The following is a 20,398-nucleotide window of genomic DNA, read 5'->3' on the forward strand; positions in this document are numbered from 1 at the left end:
GAGAGGGACCAGACAATACACAAGGAGGAAAACAAGACAGGGAGAACCGAACAGCAAAATATACCCAAACATACAAAACTACAAACGTGACATAACCTGAGAATCGTGACATCGTATCCCCTAAACCTCCAGGGTGTACACAGTTTAATACTGGCAACTTCTAATTTTGAGAAATACGAAAACGTCTTATAAAGAGACGTGCCATAGAACATGTTGCGAAACACACAATAGCCAGCATGTTTAGTTCTGGGGGGGGGGCTGGATCCGGGGGCTGGACCCGTCCAATTCCAGTTTTGGAAAGTCTGTCGTGGTTCCATTCCATTTCATAGAGCTGTGACGCTCAGCGTAACCTTGTCGCACTGCTACTCCAACATCCAATCACAGGGCTTGATGACTAATCACGGGGTTTGTAAAGCAAGGCGGATGTTGTTGTCCCAAACGATAGCTGGGGATTCTGGGTAGTGTAGTGTCTTCAGAAACTGTAGTGTCTTAACTCCGAAAAAACTTTTTGTTATTTGTGAATAAACGTCCCTCCGGAGCGTTTGCAATGAAAGGGTCGGGAGCATGTTGTTTCTTACACGACCACTAGAGCACCTCTAGTGCTCGTGTAAGAAACAACATACACTTTAAAACGTGTTTCTGGGTCGTAATAAGGGCATGGACAATCGGCCTATATGGTCGTTTTTTGTAGGAGGACAGGCTGATATTAATGCTGCCCATTATGGATACAAGCGATTTTCACCCATTTATTAATTACATATTTTAAATTTGTACACACCAATGTGTTTTCCTATCGCCTAAACTTCCAGGGGTGTACACAGTTTAATACTGGCAACTTCTAATTGTGGGGAAAACGTCTTTTAAAACTACAATTCCCAGTAGAGACGTGCCATAGAACATGTTGCGAAACACAATAGCCAGCATGTGGAGTTCTGGGGGGGCGTTCAAGTCCAGTTTTGGATAGTCGGCCGTGGTTTCTTTCGATTTCAAAGAGCTGTTTGACGCTCGGCGTAACCTTGGTGCACTGCCACTCCAACATCCAATCCCAGAGCTTGATGATGAATCAGTAAAGTGTTACCGTTGTATTTATTGATAATAACAGAAAACTTGATTGAAAATCCTAAAAAAGTCTGTTTTCTGAGTGACCAATGCTCCTCTTTCCTTTTCTTTTAAGAGGCATGATCTGGTAAATTGTTTGCCCTCTAGAGACACACCCAATAGGTTCACTTTCACATGGTTTCTTTACTTCTATACCTCCCGAACTGCTATCAGAAGATGTATTACTGAGTGCAGAAACATGGTATGCAACAGAGATGGTATCAGCACGTGTTGTTTGGTGGAGAAAAAAACACTATTAGCAACTTTTGTTGTTAAAATCCCATCTGTGCTTTGGGGTCTCAGACAGAGGTGTGGGTTTGATGAGCAGCTGCTCCTCTTTCTGCTCCTCTTCCTCCCTCTATCAGTGTCTCTCTTTACACATGAGTTAATTAACACGGGGGGGGGGGGGGGTTGCTCTATTTTGAAGTGTAAATATCAGGCTGTTTTCATCGTGTTCAGCCTGACACTGTCTATTCAGTCTATAGTTGCATTAAGGAATTTCCTTCCAAATGTCAACAAGGTTTAAATAAAGAGGCAAACACATGGAAATAAAATAAACAGCACACATTGTTTTTATACTTTTTTGGAAAGAACATTAACTTTACTTGTGTAAGGGAAACTTCTGCAGCAATGGAAAGTCAGGACTCAGAGAGACACGAGGAGAGTTGGAGTTTTGATGTCAAACACTGGTAGTTTATTACAAGTATCGGCCGGAGAATTCATATCACAAGTTACAGCAGCCAGAGGTTCTGACTGCCCGGAGAGTCAATTCTGCCCAGCCTCCCTCTCAATAGAATATACCTTTTAACTAGTTTACAGAGAGTTAATCAACAGCTGGGAACACTGGAGATATCCCCAACATTTGGAGACACTCAGTCACTTGCCTGACTCTTAGGCTCTGTGACCGAGAGTTGACCGGTCATAAAACTGAGAATGAGTGCAGCAGCACATTCTTTAAAGGAGATAACGAGTCAGGGTTGGTTATAAACGTCAACAGTTAAATATCTTGTGAGTAAGACAGAATTATTCCCTCACAACTTGGACATCTGAAGAAAATTGATGGTATGTCATAGCTTTATGTCTAAATACTCTTATTGCACTTTGTTAATGACATAACACACCCTGCCTATCACACAAAGAATTGTTAAATGCAGTTTAACCTGTCGCTTCCTGCTATAAAACAAGCTGAGCTACACCCTATCAAAGTATTTGATTGTTCCCTCCCCTTCACAGGTAGTAACAAGTAACAAGCAACATGTTAAATGAGAAAGCTGTTCTCATTGGAGCTGTGCTCCTCATTCTCTGCAGTGAGTGAGCAAAAGCAGAAGGAGAGGAGATTTGTTGTCCGTCAGAGATTGTTTCTGTTCAGAGAAAGTGGATATTTTACTTTCTGTCTGCAGTCCGTAACTATCACTGAGAGGTGGGATGGCGCAGGGAGGAGTTCAGCTGGACCGAGAAACCTTCTCTTGTTCCATCTGTCTGGATCTACTGAAGGATCCGGTCACTATTCCCTGTGGACACAGCTACTGCATGAAGTGTATTAAACACCACTGGGATGGAGAGCTAATCCACAGCTGCCCTCAGTGCAGGCAGAGCTTCACACCGAGGCCTGTCCTGCTGAAAAGCACCATGTTAGCAGCTTTAGTGGAGAAGCTGAAGAAGACTGGACTCCAAGCTGCTCCTGCTGATCTCTGCTATGCTGGAGCTGAAGACGTGGCCTGTGATGTCTGCACTGGGAGAAAATTGAGAGCCTGTAAGTCCTGTCTTATGTGTGTGGCCTCTTATTGTGACAAACACCTCCAGTGTCATAATGAATTACATGTCTTGAAAAACCACAAGCTGGTGGAGCCCTCCAAGAAGCTCCAGGAGAACATCTGCTCTCGTCATGATGAGGTGATGAAGATGTTCTGCCGCACTGATCAGCAGTGTATCTGTTATCTCTACTCTGTGGACGAACACAAAGGCCACGACACGGTGTCAGCTGCAGCAGAGAGGACTGAGAGGCAGAGAGAGCTGGAGGGGAGTCGACTAAACATCCAGCAGAGAATCCAGGACAGAGAGAAGGAGGTGAAGCTGCTTCAGCAGGAGGTGAAGGCCGTCAATGGCTCTGCTGATAAAGCAGTGGAGGACAGTGAGAAGACGTTCACTGAGCTGATCAGTCTCATGCAGAAAAGAAGCTCTGATGTGAAGCAGCAGGTCAGATCCCAGCAGAAGAGAGAAGTGAGTCGAGTCAGAGAGCTCCAGGAGAAGCTGGAGCAGGAGATCTCTGAGCTGAAGAGGAGAGACGCTGAGCTGAAGCTGCTGTCTCACACAGAGGATCACAACCAGTTTCTGCTCAGCTACCCCTCACTGCCAGCCCTCAGTGAAGCTACACACTCCTCCAGCCTCAACATCCGTCCTCTGAGCTACTTTGAGGACATGACGGCGGCCCTGTCAGCAGTCAGAGACAAACTACAGGACGTCCTGAGAGAGGAATTGACAAACGCCTCACCGACTGAAGTGGATGTTTTACTGTCAGCAGCAGAGCCCACCACCAGAGCTGAGTTCTTAGAATATTCACAGGAGATCACTCTGGATCCAAACACAGCATACACACAGCTGTTATTATCTGAGGGGGGCAGAAAAGCAACACTCATGGGACAACCACAGTCTTATTCTAGTCACCCAGACAGATTCACAAATTGTGTTCAGGTCCTGAGTAGAGAGAGTCTGACTGGACGTTGTTACTGGGAGGTGGAGTGGAGAGGCAGAGAAGTTGATGTAGCAGTCGCATACAAGAATATCAGTAGAGCAGGGAGTGGGGGTGAATGTGCATTTGGACGCAATGACAAATCTTGGTCTTTAGAGTGTAAACAAAACAGTTATTCATTTCGTTACAACAATATCAACACTCCTGTCTCAGGTCCTCAGTCCTTCAGAGTAGGAGTGTACCTGGATCACAGAGCAGGTGTTCTGTCCTTCTACAGCATCTCTGAAACCATGACTCTCCTCCACAGAGTCCAGACCACATTCACTCAGCCGCTACATGCTGGATTTTGGCCTTATGGTTATGGAACCACAGCTGAGTTTTGTAAACTGAAATAGCCTGAAGTCATTTGAGGAACTCTTCTACTTCTTAAACTCATTGTGTCCATCATTGTTGCTGAGTGCTGAGTGTTCATGTCTTCACCGCACAGAGATCAGGGGCCTGTACTACGAAGCCGGTTCAACATAACCTGGATATGTTTGTGTTGGCCAGTTGGTCTAATCCAAAACATACGCGTTCTCGCAAAACGGTCCTACGACGCGCGTTATCAAGTGGATTGCTCAAGCCAGCCGTGTCCTATCTAGTTAGGTGCGCGTTCACATAAAAGGGGCGGGGTTAGCAACATTTGACCAATCACAAACATGGAGAAGCGCACTGACAGCGCAGCGTCATACTTCCTGAATGAAAAGTGAACTATAATATTAGACAAATATGAATACGTCAAACTTTAAACATCCATGACTTAAACACTTTATCCAGGATAAAAGCCACATAGCTGCACCTGCAAGGTGAATGCAGCTGGAAAAAGAAAAAGTGTTTGAATGTGTTCATTAACCTGTTAAGCCCGAAGGTCCCCGCCGGCGGGGACCCTGGTTTTTTCTTTCACAACACTGTGCCACAGGGCATCTTAATATTTAAAAACCTATTAACAGGTTAATGATATCACTGCCCCGTCAGACACGAGTAGATCTGACTTTAATTACATTTGACTCTAGTGTTTCGTCAATTTAATGTGTTGCTTAGAATAATACTTCTGCATACAGTATGTGACGCTGTGAGTGTTGCACGGCCAGATACGGCTCAAGAAGCTGACTCAGATAAGGAAATATATGATACATTATGATGTGATATGATGTGATATGAATGATAATGGGACACATCGACGTCTCACAGTGCCGCGGACTGTACGTAATGTTACTTTGATCCGGTTACTTATGTTGTGGCAGATATTTAAGTAAGCTTTCTTAACGCTAATGTTATAATAGTCAGATTGCTCTGAAGATGGGAGGTGATATTCTATTCATTTTCACGTTCACACAGTCGGTGATTTTGGCCGGCCGTCTTTCCTGCAATGGCAGTTTAAACTGTATTTCCTTTCTCCTGTAATATGACTTGATCGCTTTAAACTCCGCACACTGAGCTCTGATTGGTCAGCAGGCAGTGCTTTCACTGAGTTGATCTCTTATCCTGGAACCTATCCTGCTCCGGAGCAGGCTAGCCGCTCAGCATAAGTTATCTAGCCCGCTAAGAAGTGAACCAGCGTCGTAGGACCGGAAATCCAGGAAGTTAGCTCGCTAAGCGAAAATCCTGCTTCGTAGTACAGGCCCCAGGCTAGCCGCTCATAAATTACCATGGAGATCTAGTCCACTAAAAAGAGAACCGGCGTCGTAGGGCCGGAAACCCCGAGTTTTCCCTGAAGTTAGCTCGCTAAGCGAAAATCCGGCTTCGTAGTACAGGCCTCAGCTGACAATCAAACATTATGGGATGTGCTTTAGCATTACATTACATTACATTGCATTTAGCTGACGCTTTTATCCAAAGCGACTTACAATAAGTACATTCGACCAGGAAGACACAACCTTGAGGAAAACAGAATCATATAAGTACATCAGGTTTCATAGAGCCAATCAGTTCAAGTGCTACTCAACTGGCTTTAGATAAGCCAGTCCTTTATTAGTATATAAGTGCTCTGTTAGCAGTTCTTTGTTAGTCATTCTATCGCTCTAAGTGGAGTCGAAAGAGATGAGTTTTCAGTCTGAAAGGTGTGTAAGCTATCTGCCGTCCTGATGTCAATGGGGAGCTCATTCCACCATTTAGGAGCCAGGATAGCAAACCCACGTGTTTTTGCTGATGGGAACTTGGGTCCCCCTCGCAGTGAGGGTGCAGCGAGTCGTTTGGCTGATGCAGAGCGAAGTGCACGCGCTGGGGTGTACGGTTTAACCATGTCCTGGATGTAGGAAGGGCCAGATCCATTCGCAGCATGGTACGCAAGTACCAGTGTCTTGAAGTGAATTCTAGCAGTTACTGGAAGCCAGTGGAGGGAGCGGAGGAGCGGAGTGGTGTGGGAAAATTTAGGAAGGTTGAAGACCAGACGAGCCGCTGCATTCTGGATGAGCTGCAGAGGTCGGATGGCACATGCAGGTAGACCAGCCAGGAGGGAGTTGCAGTAGTCTAGGCGTGAGGTGACGAGAGCCTGGACCAGAACCTGCGTCGCTTTCTGGGTCAGCTGGGGACGTATCTTCCTGATGTTGAAAAGCGTGTACCTGCAGCAGCGGGTTGTAGCAGCGATATTTGCAGTGAAGGACAGGTTGTTATCCAGGATCACACCCAGATTCCTTGCAGTCTGGGTCGGGGAGACAGCAGAGGTGCCGATGTTGATGGTCAGGTCAAGAGTGGGACAATCTTTTCCCGGAAGGAAAAGCACTTCAGTTTTGTCAAGGTTGAGCTTGAGATGATGAGCGGACATCCACTGAGAGATGTCAGCTAAACAAGAAGAGATGCGTGCGACCACCTGGGTCTCTGAGCGGGGAAAGGACAGAATTAATTGGGTGTCGTCAGCGTAGCAGTGGTATGAAAAACCATGCGGGCTAATGACAGATCCGAGCGAGTTTGTGTACAGGGAGAAGAGGAGGGGACCAAGAACAGAGCCCTGAGGGACCCCTGTAGTTAATTGACAAGGGTCGGACTCGGACCCTCTCCAAGTTACCCTGTAGGTACGGTCTTTGAGGTATGAGGTGAGGAGGGAAAGTGCAGAGCTTGAAACTCCAAGTTCTTGGAGAGCATCTTCTCATGAGTTGTTCTGTAGATGTTGGAGTTTCTTTAGGCGGCGCTCCTTCCTGTGTCTGTTCAGCCATGGAGGCTGTCATGCTCAGGAGGATTTCTGTGAACCTCAACTCATATTACTCTGCATGGAAATGTAAACTTTGCTCTAAATATTTGTTGAATATTTCTATTGATGCATTTGTACATATTTATTTCTCTTTTAATGCCTGAGTCTTAGGAGAGAAAGCATTACAATGATATTAATAACCTTTAAGATCATAATCAATAAGTAAATAAGGTATTTTATTTTAAATAGCTCAGATTTTGGTCAACAAATTGATTGTGTGAGGAACAAATACCTTTATTATTACATTCATTATTTTTGCAGACTAACTGTTGTTGTTGTTGTTGTTGTGGTTGTTGTTGTTGTGGTGGTGGTTGTTGTGGTTGTTGTTGTTCACTGTACACGTTAAGTGTTATGATGTGTTATACAACTTTTAGTTAATAATTTCTTATTAATAATTTAATAAGAAATAATTTCTTATTTTGTTTTATTAGATGAGATTCTGGTTAAACACATTGATTGTGTGGATGAAGTAAATCTGATCTTGTAATCATTGAACAGACTTTACTGACGGGATGTTTGATCTAAAATGGAGGTTTACATAATGAATAAAGGTGTTTAAATGAAAGGTTGTTTTGGTCTTCATTTTATGTTATCATACAAAGCTGATGGATAAAATGTGAAGCTGATATGAGAATAGAACTGAGATAGTAACTAATGTAACTGAAACATCTCAGAGACACTAAGATGGTGTTTGAGCACTAAGACAATAAAGAGGATTGATCACAGAGGCTTAAAAACTGTACAAATAGTCTGAATTAATTTGATCAAGTTTGGTTGTGAAGACATTTTGTTGAACCAGACACACACGAGGAAACAGATATTGAGTAGTTCTGGTCTTGAGGTAATTTTATTCATGTAGGGTCAGAGTTCATGTCGCCAGTAGGTTGTTGCTACGGGAATAGTCTTCCACCTTCTTAAAGTATTGCTAAGGAAATAGTTGGCTTACGTTGCATAGCATGCTGTAAAAAGTGTCTACACCACCATTCAAAACAACATAACATAAGATATTCTTTACAAGCACTCACATATGGAAAAAATAATTACTTCCATGGATGTTACTAAAAGAAAAACAATGTGTTCGATCCACAAACATTTTCTAAGGTTGTTATTTTACACTTTAGTCTGTTTTCTAATTGTGAGTGTGATAGAGATTGTTTTATTGTGTACCTGCCGTTGGCCATTAGCCATATGTACTCTGTAAACATGATGTGACTAATTCAATCTTTACCATCTGCTGTTTTAGTTTTCTGTATTTCCTCTTGACCCAGCACTACTCGGCAGTCAGCACTAAAACCGTGTTTATATTTTCTTCTTAGTACTTATACTTAATTTATTCCTGCAGATTTTCATAGGAAAGCACATGTTGGATGACATTAAGAGGTCAGCACTGACAGTGATTTCCCAGAGGAGAGAGCCGTTTGCTGCAGCAGTGTCCCTGAAATGATCTGTGTCTGTCCCTTTAAATCCCACTTCTAACGCAACTTCCTCCAAAAAGCAACACAAAGAGAACCTCCATCAAACTAAAAGGTGAAGTGAGGTGACAGAGCTTCAAAAGGCAACCTCATATGACTCTAATAACTAAGGCAGATACAAGCCGTTCTGAATGACAAACTGTACAGCTGCCAATACATGTGAACCTGTTACAACACGCAGTACAGTAAATTACACAATATAATGTAACCATAAACAAACATCTCACACCCACACTTCCACTGCACCTATAAACTAAATAACACCCTATTGGTTATTGCTGTCGTAATCTGAATGACCTATAGGGCCTGTGTGCATGAGGCAAGAATCAATCAACAGGAATTAATGGAGGGTCACGGCTAAAATGCCCCCTGAGAGTTGATAAACAATCGTCAAATTAAAAACAAGGGTGCAAAAAAAAAAGCCCTGCAATAATTATGAGTTCCTATTTTACGGATTTCTCCTTGGTTGCATTTATTTGCTGTGTTGTGAAAATGCTATAATGTCCCATGTGGGCAAGCATCCACGGCAGTATGCAATGCATTCAACTGCAAACTTTGTGTGAAGGAAATTGATCGAAAGACAACAAAGAAAGAAACCAGAGCAGAACAAATGATGGAAACATGCAAGCAGCGCCAGAAGAAAACACAAACTCAATAAGAACAAGCCTGTCAATAAAAAATAAAAATAAAACACAAGAAGTTATGGGATAACTGAAGGAACATCTTTCAATCTATTGCAAAACAGTTGAATCCCAGAACAGGGAAACAACTGTAAGTATACAAGAAGTGTGACAAATATACTTACAAATATAATTGAACTGCTTCTTCTAAAAGCACCACTCTCAGACCTATAAATACCATTTAAAAACAATTAAGTATATCTTTTAAAGTGGCTCTTTTATTTGCATTTATTGGACAGCTTTTAGTTACTTTTAAGTTTTAGATTATTAGATAATTCAAAGTATAAATCAATTATTAAATACACTTTGACATATAGAATAGATAGAATATATATATGTTTAGGTTAAGATATCCAGCTGCAGGACATCAAGTTAAATTAGCTCTACATTTAATAACTGTGATAAAACACATATATCATTATTATAGTAAACCAGTAACTCAATGTATACAATTCTGAAAAGAGCCATTATGCATAAGGAGTACTTTTAATGTTGGTACTTTAAGTATATTTTGATACCAATGCTTTGTACTTTTACTTTTAACAGAGTATTTTTACACGGTAGTATTTCTACTTTTACTTTAGTAGAATATCTGAGTACTTCTTACACCACTGCTACCATGAGTGTGGAGCTGTGTGCTACAAAAGCCTGAATTTACAAGAAATAGTTTAAAGCTGAAGACTGTTTTCAAATGTAGAGCAGGTTGTAAGCGAGGCTCCGTTTGTAAATGAGGAAACAGTTCAGAGTGTCTGCTCCTCTTCCTGGAATGAGTCAGAGTTTGATAAGCCCTCCCTCTTCCTCCTGCTCTCAGACACAGCCAGCTCCACTCTGTATTTCCTGGTTCCTCTCCTTTAGATCCACACTGAGGAGGATGGGTGTAACCAACATGTGGGTAGAGCTGATAGGCCACATTCACTGCACACACACATCCTGTTCAGATCACAGCTCACATAGTTTCAGCTCTCAGGAAGTGAAACTCAGACACTCGCTGCCACTGAGAGGAGAAATGGCGCAGAAAGGAGTTCAGCTGGACCGGGAAACCTTCTCTTGTTCGATCTGTCTGGATCTACTGAAGGATCCAGTGGCTACTCCCTGTGGACACAGCTACTGCATGAAGTGTATTAAAGGCTTCTGGGATGGAGAGGATGAGAAGGAGATCCACAGCTGCCCTCAGTGTAGGCAGAGCTTCACACCGAGGCCTGTCCTGCTGAAAAACACCATGTTAGCAGCTTTAGTGGAGGAGCTGAAGAAGACTGGACTCCAAGCTGCTCCTGCTGATCTCTGCTATGCTGGAGCTGAAGATGTGGCCTGTGATGTCTGCACTGGGAGGAAACTGAGAGCCTGTAAGTCCTGCCTTGTGTGTCTGGCCTCTTATTGTGACAAACACCTCCAGCCTCATTATGACGTAGCTCCATTAAAGAAACACAAGCTGGTGGAGCCCTCCAAGAAGCTCCAGGAGAACATCTGCTCTCGTCACGACGAGGTTATGAAGATGTTCTGCCGCACTGATCAGCAGAGTATCTGTTATCTCTGCTCTGTGGACGAACACAAAGGCCACAACACGGTGTCAGCTGCAGCAGAGAGGACTGAGAGGCAGAGAGAGCTGGAGGTGAGTCGACTAAACATCCAGCAGAGAATCCAGGACAGAGAGAAGGAGGTGAAGCGGCTTCAGCAGGAGGTGGAGGCCGTCAATGGCTCTGCTGATAAAGCAGTGGAGGACAGTGAGAAGACGTTCACTGAGCTGATCCGTCTCGTGGAGAAGAGAAGCTCTGATGTGAAGCAGCAGGTCAGATCCCAGCAGAAGAGAGAAGTGAGTCGAGTCAGAGAGCTCCAGGAGAAGCTGGAGCAGGAGATCCCTGAGCTGAAGAGGAGAGACGCTGAGCTGAAGCTGCTGTCTCACACAGAGGATCACAACCAGTTTCTGCTCAGCTACCCCTCACTGCCAGCCCTCCTCAGTGAAGCTACACACTCCTCCAGCACCAACATCTGTCCTCTGAGCTACTTTGAGGACGTGACGGTGGCCCTGTCAGCAGTCAGAGACAAACTACAGGACGTCCTGAGAGAGGAATGGACAAATGTCTCATCGACTGAAGTGGATGCTTTACTGTCAGCAGCAGAGCCCACCACCAGAGCTGGGTTCTTCAGATACTCACAGGAGATCACACTGGATCCAAACACAGCAAACATACTGCTGTTATTATCTGAGGGGGGCAGACAAGCAAAACACATGGGACAACATCAGTCTTATTCTAGTCACCCAGACAGATTCACTTATTGTCCTCAGGTCCTGAGTAGAGAGAATCTGACTGGACATTGTTACTGGGAGGTGGAGCGGAGAGGGGAAGGACTTGATGTAGCAGTCGCATACAAGAATATCAGCAGAGCAGGGAGAGAAAGTGGATTTGGATACAATGACAAATCTTGGTCCTTAGTGTTAGAGAATATTCTCCTGTTGTCTGTGTATAGAAGCATTTTAGTGTTTTCACATGTGTCTGCCTGATACTTAGAGCAGGGCACAGGTCAAAGGTCCTGCCTTCCTGTTGGGGGAAGTGTGGCCAACTAGGCAGATGACTCTAAACAGACTTTATTTGTCTCTGAATATCCTTTATTTAATTATGATTAGAAAGGGCGCAAACAGAGGCTCCTCCTGGATCCTCTGGTAGAATTGCCTGTGTTTTCTGTGTATTTCTGAGTGTTGACTCGGGATTTCTCAATGCACGTTGTGGAAATGCCCTGTACTCACTCACGGCCGTGACTCTCGATTAAACTCAGTGTTTGATATAAAGCGGACTCCAGTTTCCATTTCTTCCATCAACATTGCTGAGCAGAAGTTTCTCTCACAGATTGGCGTCACGGAACAGGACACCAAAAGATCTTCAGAGGCTGGTAAGTACAATTCTATTTTGAGATTGTCTTACCAGCGTTTGGGATCAACGGTGTATCAAAATTACCTGAGAGAACTGAGCTGCTGCAATTTTTTTGGGTTTCTCTACTCATTTACATCTGGAGGCTAATCATAACCTCGGGAATCGGTGTCAAGAGGACGTTGTCCTGGCCGATTTCCCAGTGATTGTTGCTGGGACATGTGTCTACGAGCAAGCACGGCCCATGTGAAAACTATGAGAATATTTGGGGCTAATAAATAACCTCGGAATATCGAATTTCATCCATTTCCTCTGTGTGTGATTCTTGGAATTAAATCACCAGGCAATTACACACAGCAAATATTCGGAGAAACTTTTAAAGGGTGCACCAGTAAAGTGGATTTTCTGAATTAGAAGCAATGTCGCAAGATTTGTATTTAAACGAATCGCCGAATTTAGGAGTTTTCAGAGGATAATTAAAGCCTAAATCAACAGCATTTCTGCGGAGGTGCCAGCGGGTGACTGGCCTCCGACACAGACGCGTGATATGTGGATCCAGACTGTAGCTGCTATTGCAATCAAAGCATGCGCCAAAACTCACACAGATTTTTCGCTGGTGACGGCTTGCGTACAGAACCCAACAGAAACAGTCCCAGAATTTCTCCAGCGTTTCATGATAATGTGGGACAATAATGCGGGCATTAAAAGAGAGGGCAATGATTTGTTCGCCATACAGACTTTGTTGCATAATTTAATCCCTGAAACAGCTCAGGCGTATATGATGACTACCCCAGATTGGCAAATTAAAACATGGAAATTAACCCTCGCAACAATACGCGCGTTACACAGATATCAGATATTTCTGACCCCGAGAATTGCGCAAAAGTTGCCTCAAAATACACAGGCTTATCAGAGTGCGGATAACTCCCAGCGGTTTCAGGGACAAAACCGCACACAGCAGTATCAAAATCAGGGGACATCAGACAATTACCAAGACAAGGGCAGACAGCAGCAGAATAAAAATCCCAGAAAGTTGACGCCGTGTCACGTCTGTGGCGCAACAGACCACTGGGCAGGACAATGTGGACGGCGCTGGGGAGCACAGCAGGATGCACAACCCTTGCCTGCTCTTCCCCAGCCCCCTCGCCAACACCCTGCATTACTGCCCCCCCCTCCCCTGAACAGTCAAGATGTCAGGCAGGCTCAACAGGGGCAAAACGGTCAGCAAAGTCAATTTAACAGAAGATAGAGGTGCCATGATGAAGAAATAGGGTCAAATTCACAGCATTTCCCCATTCAAGCAGCAACAATTCGCCTTTCCAATAACCCGCGTGAAGATCCGATTATGCCCGTTGATTTCAGTGGTAAAGCGGTAGACATTTTGATTGACAGCGGAGCAACATTGTCAGCAGTGCGTACTAAGGAGAAAGTGTGTGAAGCAACCAATAATTTTGTCACAACAATGGGAGTTTCTGGCATTCCTATGTCAGAGCCCGTTTCAGAGAGAACTAATATTTCAATTGAAGGATCACATGTCCAACACTCTTTCATTATTTCAGATGGAAGTCCTATTAATCTAATGGGCAGAGATTTGCTTTGTAAATTACAAGCAACAATACATTGCACTCCAGACGGATTGTTTTTGACTATTCCTGACAGCAAAGTCTATCAAGCTGTCCAATTCATTCAATCATCTCAGGACAACCTTTATTGTTGGTCATTTCCAGATTTCAACATGATTTCTGTTTTCTCAACAACAGGAATTCAGAAAATTGCTAGCATTTCCCCTGTGTGTGCTTCTTTAATGTCCCTTATGCGGCCTGTATTGAATTGTCACTGCACAGCTGCTTTTAACCCATCAGATGACTATGCGCTATCAGTAAGAGGTTTTTGCAACAGCTCAGATCAGTTGGAATGTGAACAATTTCTATTTTTAGGACCCCAGGGGTGCGCATTGCCCCTGAGGCTCAAAACCGCACAACAGGCTCTTTATGCTGCAGACACGATTCCTCACCTCGCAATAGCGGTCACTTCAGGAAGTGACCCTGAAGAAGTGGGGGTCATGGCAGCCCACTGCCATGCTCTGCTGAGGGCTACAAAGGCTTCTCACACACACACATGATCTAATTGACCTCAGAGAACAACATTACATGCTGTATCTCTCTGAGCAACTTTCTCTCCCTCAAAGCACATTTCTTCATTTACAGCCACCTGCACTCACACAATATGGACCCCCTTCAGATTTTTCTGAGGTTCCTGCCACATTATGGGCTAAACACAAAAATCATGTGGGGTTTGTTTGCTCAGCCCCTCCACACAGAGTCACACTTAAAGCCAATGCCAGATTGCCAGCTATCAGACAGTACAATTTACCCCATAGAGCCATTTTGGGAATTGAAGGAGTCATCCAATCTCTGCTCGATCAGGGCGTATTAATCCATACAACGAGTCCATGTAACATGCCCATCTTGCCCATACCCAAGCACAATCGCCCTGATGAGTGGCGTTTTGTCCAAGATTTGCAAGCTATTAACGCTATTGTCATTCCGACAGCTCCTATAGTGCCTGACACTAATTCAATTCTTGCATCATTACCGTCAGATTCGAAATGTTACACAGTAATCGATTTGTGTTCAGCATTTTTCTCTGTTCCTCTGCATCCAGACAGCCAGTATCTGTTTGCATTTACTTTTAAAGGTAAACAAATCACATACACGCGCCTCCCACAGGGGTACGTCGAGTCGCCTACTGTGTACGCAGCAGCGGTTAAGAGAGATCTGGACACTTTGGTCCTTACAGGAGGTAGTATCTTGCTTCAGTACGCAGATGACCTGTTGTTAGCTTCTCCCAACATGGACGCATGTCGCATCGACTCCATTCTGCTCATGAAAAGACTTTCTGAATGCGGACACAGAGCATCCCTGGCTAAGTTGCAGTATTGCCAGACTGAGGTCACATACCTGAGTCACATTCTGAGGGATGGACACCGACTCCTCTCGCCAGCCAGGATTTGCCTTTTGAACAAAGTGGCACCACCCCGCACAAAGAAAGACATGCTGTCTTTTTTGGGCATGGCTAACTATTGCAGACACTGGATATACGAGTACGCTGCTATGGACTCTGTCCTGCGTGCTGCCACTCTGCAGGCTGCTCCTAACATTGTTCAATGGTCTGAGGACATGCACACAGCTTTTCAGGACTTAAAGCGAGCCCTGACATCAGCTCCGGCCCTGGGGCTCCCTGATTACCATCAGCCGTTTCACCTGCACGTCCATGAGAAGGGGGGCTTTGCGACGGGCATCTTGGTGCAGAAGCATGGCTCTAATTCCCGGCCTGTTGCATACTACTCATCTCGACTCTCCCCTGTGGTACTTGGTATGCCTTCATGTCTGCGAGCAGTAGCCGCAGTTGCAATTGTTATCAAACAATCCTCTCCCATTGTACTGGCCAGTGACTGTGTAGTACATGTCCCACATGCAGTTTTGCATATTCTGAACACCTCTGCTATTCAGCATATGACAGCAGCAAGGCGCTCTGGTTATGAAGCAATAATTATTTCAAGCCCACACATCACACTTAAACGCTCTCCCCCTCTAAACCCAGCTACGCTGGTACCGATTCCAGATTTTGAAATCACACATGACTGTGTCACAACGATTGACATGTCTTCTTCCCCCAGAACTGATATGTTGCAAACTCCTATCCCTAATTCAGATATGATTCTATACACAGACGGGTCTGCGAGCAGGCCGTCTGACACAGTACACTTAGCAGGCTATGCTGTTGTAAATGACTGGGAAGTTTTAGAAAGCCGGGCCTTGCCAAATGGCACGTCGGCTCAGGCTGCAGAGTTGTATGCTCTGCCGAGGGCGTGTATTTTGGCTAAAGATAGAGTTGCAACCATTTTCACAGGTACTCCAGGTATGCATTTGGTGTGTGCCATGATTTTGGTGTCTTGTGGAAAATGCGGTTTCTTAACATCGGCCGGTAAGCCTATTCAACATCATGCGTTAGTAGCACAGCTATTAGACGCCCATCATGCTCCCTACACAGATCATGTTTTTAAAATTGTTTTATTATTTCCCCTCTTCAGAAAGACTTTTCTTATAGTTAGTAAAAAAGTAATTACACATTAGTTCAGTCGCTACAAATAAAAAAGAGAATATCCTCAGGTATCACTAATAAACAATATTACGACTTTCTGAGATATTTTCACCCAATATACTTGTAACTTTTTTATAGGGCTTCAGATATTTTGCATGTCTGCATAAACACGGTTTCATCTTTCTTGAAACTGTCCGTTTTACAAAAGAGTGAAGAATAATGGCTGTTTTCTGCTTCTTCATCCTCTGAATTTTCCTCCCCTGTCCCTCTTCCTTCTCATTGCACAGATAGTGTTCTAAATCTGCCTACCTTCCCTGCACTTTTGTGTATAAAAGCTGAAAAAAGTAGATAATGAAGTACTTTGTTTTAGTAGATTTCGTTAACCCCCTGACTCTTAATGTCAGTTTGTGATTTTGAGGCTATTTCAGTGAAAACAAAGCTGTTTTGAACATTTGCCAGATTTATGCTTAAATTCTCTGAGAAAGTTACTGAAAAGATACACTTTTGTGTATAAAAGAGGACCACTACCATGAAAGTATTCTGTTTGAGGAGATTTCGCTAGGATTCTGACTCTTAATGGCAGTTTGTGATTTTAGAGGCTATGTCAGTGAAACAAAAGGCTGTTTTGAACATTTGACAGATGTATGCTTAATTCTCTCAAGAAGGTTACCGAAAGATACACTTTTTATATATGCAAAACCTGTCATTTTGGAGAAACCATCTCGAGTGATCTATAATTTGAAAGTACACAACCAGGGGGAAAGATATGCCCCTCCCTTCAGACTTCCTTACAGAGCCCCTCCTCCAACACACATGACCAGAAAGAGACTGTACTCTGAACCCGGCCCAGATGCTGCATTCGTTTCTTGACTGGCTCTTCAGACGGGTAAGCTGTCACAGGCTGGTTAAACCCCATTCGAGGCGTCTCTTGACATTTTTCTGTTTTTAATGGTGACTTGGTAAGTGTAAATGACTGTCTTTTTTAATTTAGTTTGAGTGTATTTCTATCTTCATCTAATTCCACCTCCACTATCTGCTGGCTTCATAGCCACAGGAAGGGGGTGGAGAAAAGGGGGGAGGCCAGGAGGGGGCGGGTAGACAGTCTCACGCATAACTTCAAAGAGACACCTAGATTAACATCAAAGACTTTCACCAGTGTGAAATCACACCTCACATCAAAGGGCAAAACATCAAAGGCTAATTAGATTAGATAACAAAGGGCTCTGAGGGACAGGGGCCAGACAACATAACTTCAAAGAGTCTGCCTTAATCAACATATCAAATAATTAGACAACAAAGGCACTACACAGGGGGGCTTTTCACACCTACCTGATAACACACATCAATGGACTAGACTACAAAGGAGTGTGAGGGGACAGGGGCCAGACAACATAACTTCAAAGAGACTACCCTAATCAACACATCAAAGAATTAGACAACAAAGGCACTACACAGGGGGGCATTTCACACCTACCTGTTATAACACACATCAATGGACTAGACTACAAAGGGGTGTGAGGGGACAGGGGCCAGACAACATAACTTCAAAGAGTCTGCCCTAATCAACACATCAAAGAATTAGACAACAAAGGCACTACACAGGGGGGCTTTTCACACCTACCTGATAACACACACATCAAAGGGATCTCGAACAATGGGAGGCGGGACTTAGCTCATTAACATGATTGTACCCAGGGGCGGACTGGGACTACAAATCAGCCGGGACTCTCGACCGGCCCACTTCGGTACCGCCGGCCCACCGCGGTGCTAGTGACTTACCGCAGAGGTAGACATTAAGGGTAAAATGCTACTGGCATTATATTATCGCTGGCCCCATCATTGTAACCACTTGCCCGGAGGCCCGGAGCCTTCGTCCAAAAAGAAATCGACTAATGATGAAGAAAATTAACACATGTTTCAATAGTAATTGAAGTAAGCCGGATAATCTCCACATGTCTACTCTACTTTTATAATTTTCAAATCATAAATCTAATCGATAGATTATAAAAGGGTTTTAGGACGCGTCACTGCAGCCAACTCCATCGATCAAGCTGGCTGACACTTTCTCTCCCTCTTCTTCTCATACTCCCTGTCACTCTCCTTTAACTCCTCCGGTGACTTTCTTTTATTTGAAGATAGTTTTTTGCCCGGCGCTTGGCCGGTTACCGCTGGTATTAAAAACATTTTGGCGAATGGTTAGGTGGCGCGATGTCTGTGGTGAAGGAGCGCGCTCCCGCTCACGGGAGCCTGCTCGCGCTGCGCTCCGCAGCAAACAGCTGTTTGCTTTTCACCCAACAACGACGACAAACTCACGGAACGCTATGTTGTCGCGTTAATAAACGAAACAATTTAACTAAATTGCTAGTCAAAATACCAATACCACAGGACAACGATTTTAAAGCAATATTTTTAGTGGCCCGAGCGGGCAAGTGGAAAGTACGTTATGCTGGCCTAAATAGTGCTTCCAGTTCAGCGGGCCATTTATAATGCCAATCCCTGCCGGTTACCGGCCGGCCCACATCGTCCAACCGGCCCACTTCAGTACCGGCTCATCGGGATTCGTCCCGAACGTCCCGATGGCCAGTCCGCCCCTGATTGTACCCAATCACATCAAAGGGTCTCGCAATGGGGGGCGGGACTTAGCTCATTTGCATAAGTAGGGAGAGGTGTGACCTGTCACACTACCTGTCACTTTTGACGAAAGGGGTATGATTATAACTACTTATACAGATAAAACAATCCCGCCACCTTACAAAACATGTGGTAAAACAGCTCTTTGTCAGAGATTAAAACTATGTCACAGAGAATAAGCCAATTAAAGAAAGTCATCATTGTATTCTGAGAGCTTTTCTGCAAATGATTGACCATTATTGAGGGTGCTGGTGTCAGTCGCACTGGCCTTCAAAATAAAACACTATTCGTGTATGGAGGATTGTATCCGTAACTGATCCTTTCAAACACTTCAGGGTAACTTAGCTATTCTTCTCAGGACATTATTGTGTGCGAATACATGATGAAATGATGTCAATGACTCTTTTATGAAATTATGAATGGCACCCAAAACACAGGAAAAACACAAACTCACATATAAATGCATGTGGCGAATGGCAAAGGTGAATTCAGTTGGAATAAAACACGACATTTAGATATAATAGAACAAATATAAAAAACATCTATGTATAAATATAAACAATCACGACAGAGAAACTTAAAATCTGTGGAGGAGGAGGGGGGTAACAATACAGGACAGCGAGTGTTGAGAGCAGTGCATTAAAACTGAAAAACACACATTAATAGCTATATAGAGGATATCTAGGTAGAAATGTCAAGAAACCCTTCTCCGTCGATGCGCAGCGCCAGGAGCTGCTGGATCACCTTGCTGGGGTCGGAAATAAAATAAATAACCACTGATGATGAATTCCTTCACTATCACTGTACATAGCTAATTAGGTTATAAAACATATTAGCAAACCATAGCTGTGTGTTTACCTGATGAAGCTGGCAATGTAGACGTTAACAAATGTGGCCATGAGGTACTGGCAGTCGAACCGGTCCATAATGCCACCGTGACCCGGGATCGTGTTGACAAAATCCTGGAAGAACAGACAACAGTACACGGGATCAGACTGCTGCTATGGGTATAAAATAAATGGAGCAAAGACAACAGACATTAAAAGAGATTGTTTTGAAGTAAACAAACGTGTCAGAAGTCCCTACTTTGATCTTGTAGGCTTTCTTGAAGCCGCCGGCGAAGAATCCTCCGAAGGGTCTGATGGAGGAGAAGGAGGAGAGAGAGCGATGCTGTGGATCTGGAACAGATACAGATGCACTGTGGTCTGCGTAGACAAGGAACATGTGTCAGACTGAAACGGAGACCAGTAGTTCAATCAAACTAAACTAGTTACCGTTATATTTGCTAAAATAGGACTTGCATCCCGAGGCTTTTAGTATCAAAATCAATCCTGACCGAGAAAGATATAATGAGGTTTAAACGTATGATAAAAACCTGGTGTTAAACAGGACTTCGGCTCTGTTAATGTGTACTCTAGAAACAACATTTAGATATATTTTAACTTTACTTAATGAGTAACAGGATTAAAACTAAATAACGTAGCTGACACAATTGAAGTGTTTGAAAGGTTGCACCACAACATTTTATTCTACAAATATTACGGATCCCTCTTGTTTTTTGACATACTGGATTTGCAATATAGTGATTTTATTGTTTTTATGGGTATTTCACTTTATATTAAAATGCATAACAA

General features: G+C 43.8%; 2 protein-coding genes across 4 annotated transcripts; both read left to right on the forward strand.

The window, feature by feature from the left end:
• Window positions 1–2,511: 2,511 nt before the first annotated feature.
• LOC117462951 (tripartite motif-containing protein 16-like) lies at window positions 2,512–4,239 on the forward strand. 3 transcript variants are annotated; one of them, XM_071206435.1, is made up of 2 exons: window positions 2,524–3,582; window positions 3,625–4,239. In XM_071206435.1, exons 1-2 carry the CDS (start codon window positions 2,524–2,526, stop codon window positions 4,180–4,182), a joined length of 1,617 nt encoding a protein of 538 aa, XP_071062536.1. In that variant the 3' UTR covers window positions 4,183–4,239. The 3 variants fall into 3 exon arrangements, with proteins under 3 accessions (XP_033961213.1, XP_071062536.1, XP_071062537.1); XM_071206436.1 differs by having other exon boundaries at window positions 2,524–3,493; window positions 3,620–4,239; XM_034105322.2 differs by having other exon boundaries at window positions 2,512–4,239.
• Window positions 4,240–10,020: 5,781 nt separating this feature from the next.
• On the forward strand, window positions 10,021–11,894 carry LOC117462952 (tripartite motif-containing protein 16-like). Its single transcript, XM_034105323.2, has one exon. The coding sequence runs from the start codon at window positions 10,037–10,039 to the stop codon at window positions 11,663–11,665; it is 1,629 nt and encodes a 542-aa protein (XP_033961214.2). The 5' UTR covers window positions 10,021–10,036; the 3' UTR covers window positions 11,666–11,894.
• The last annotated feature ends 8,504 nt before the right edge of the window (window positions 11,895–20,398 follow it).

This window comes from Pseudochaenichthys georgianus, chromosome 17 (assembly GCF_902827115.2).
Source record: "Pseudochaenichthys georgianus chromosome 17, fPseGeo1.2, whole genome shotgun sequence".
In the NCBI taxonomy this organism is placed as follows: domain Eukaryota; kingdom Metazoa; phylum Chordata; class Actinopteri; order Perciformes; family Channichthyidae; genus Pseudochaenichthys; species Pseudochaenichthys georgianus.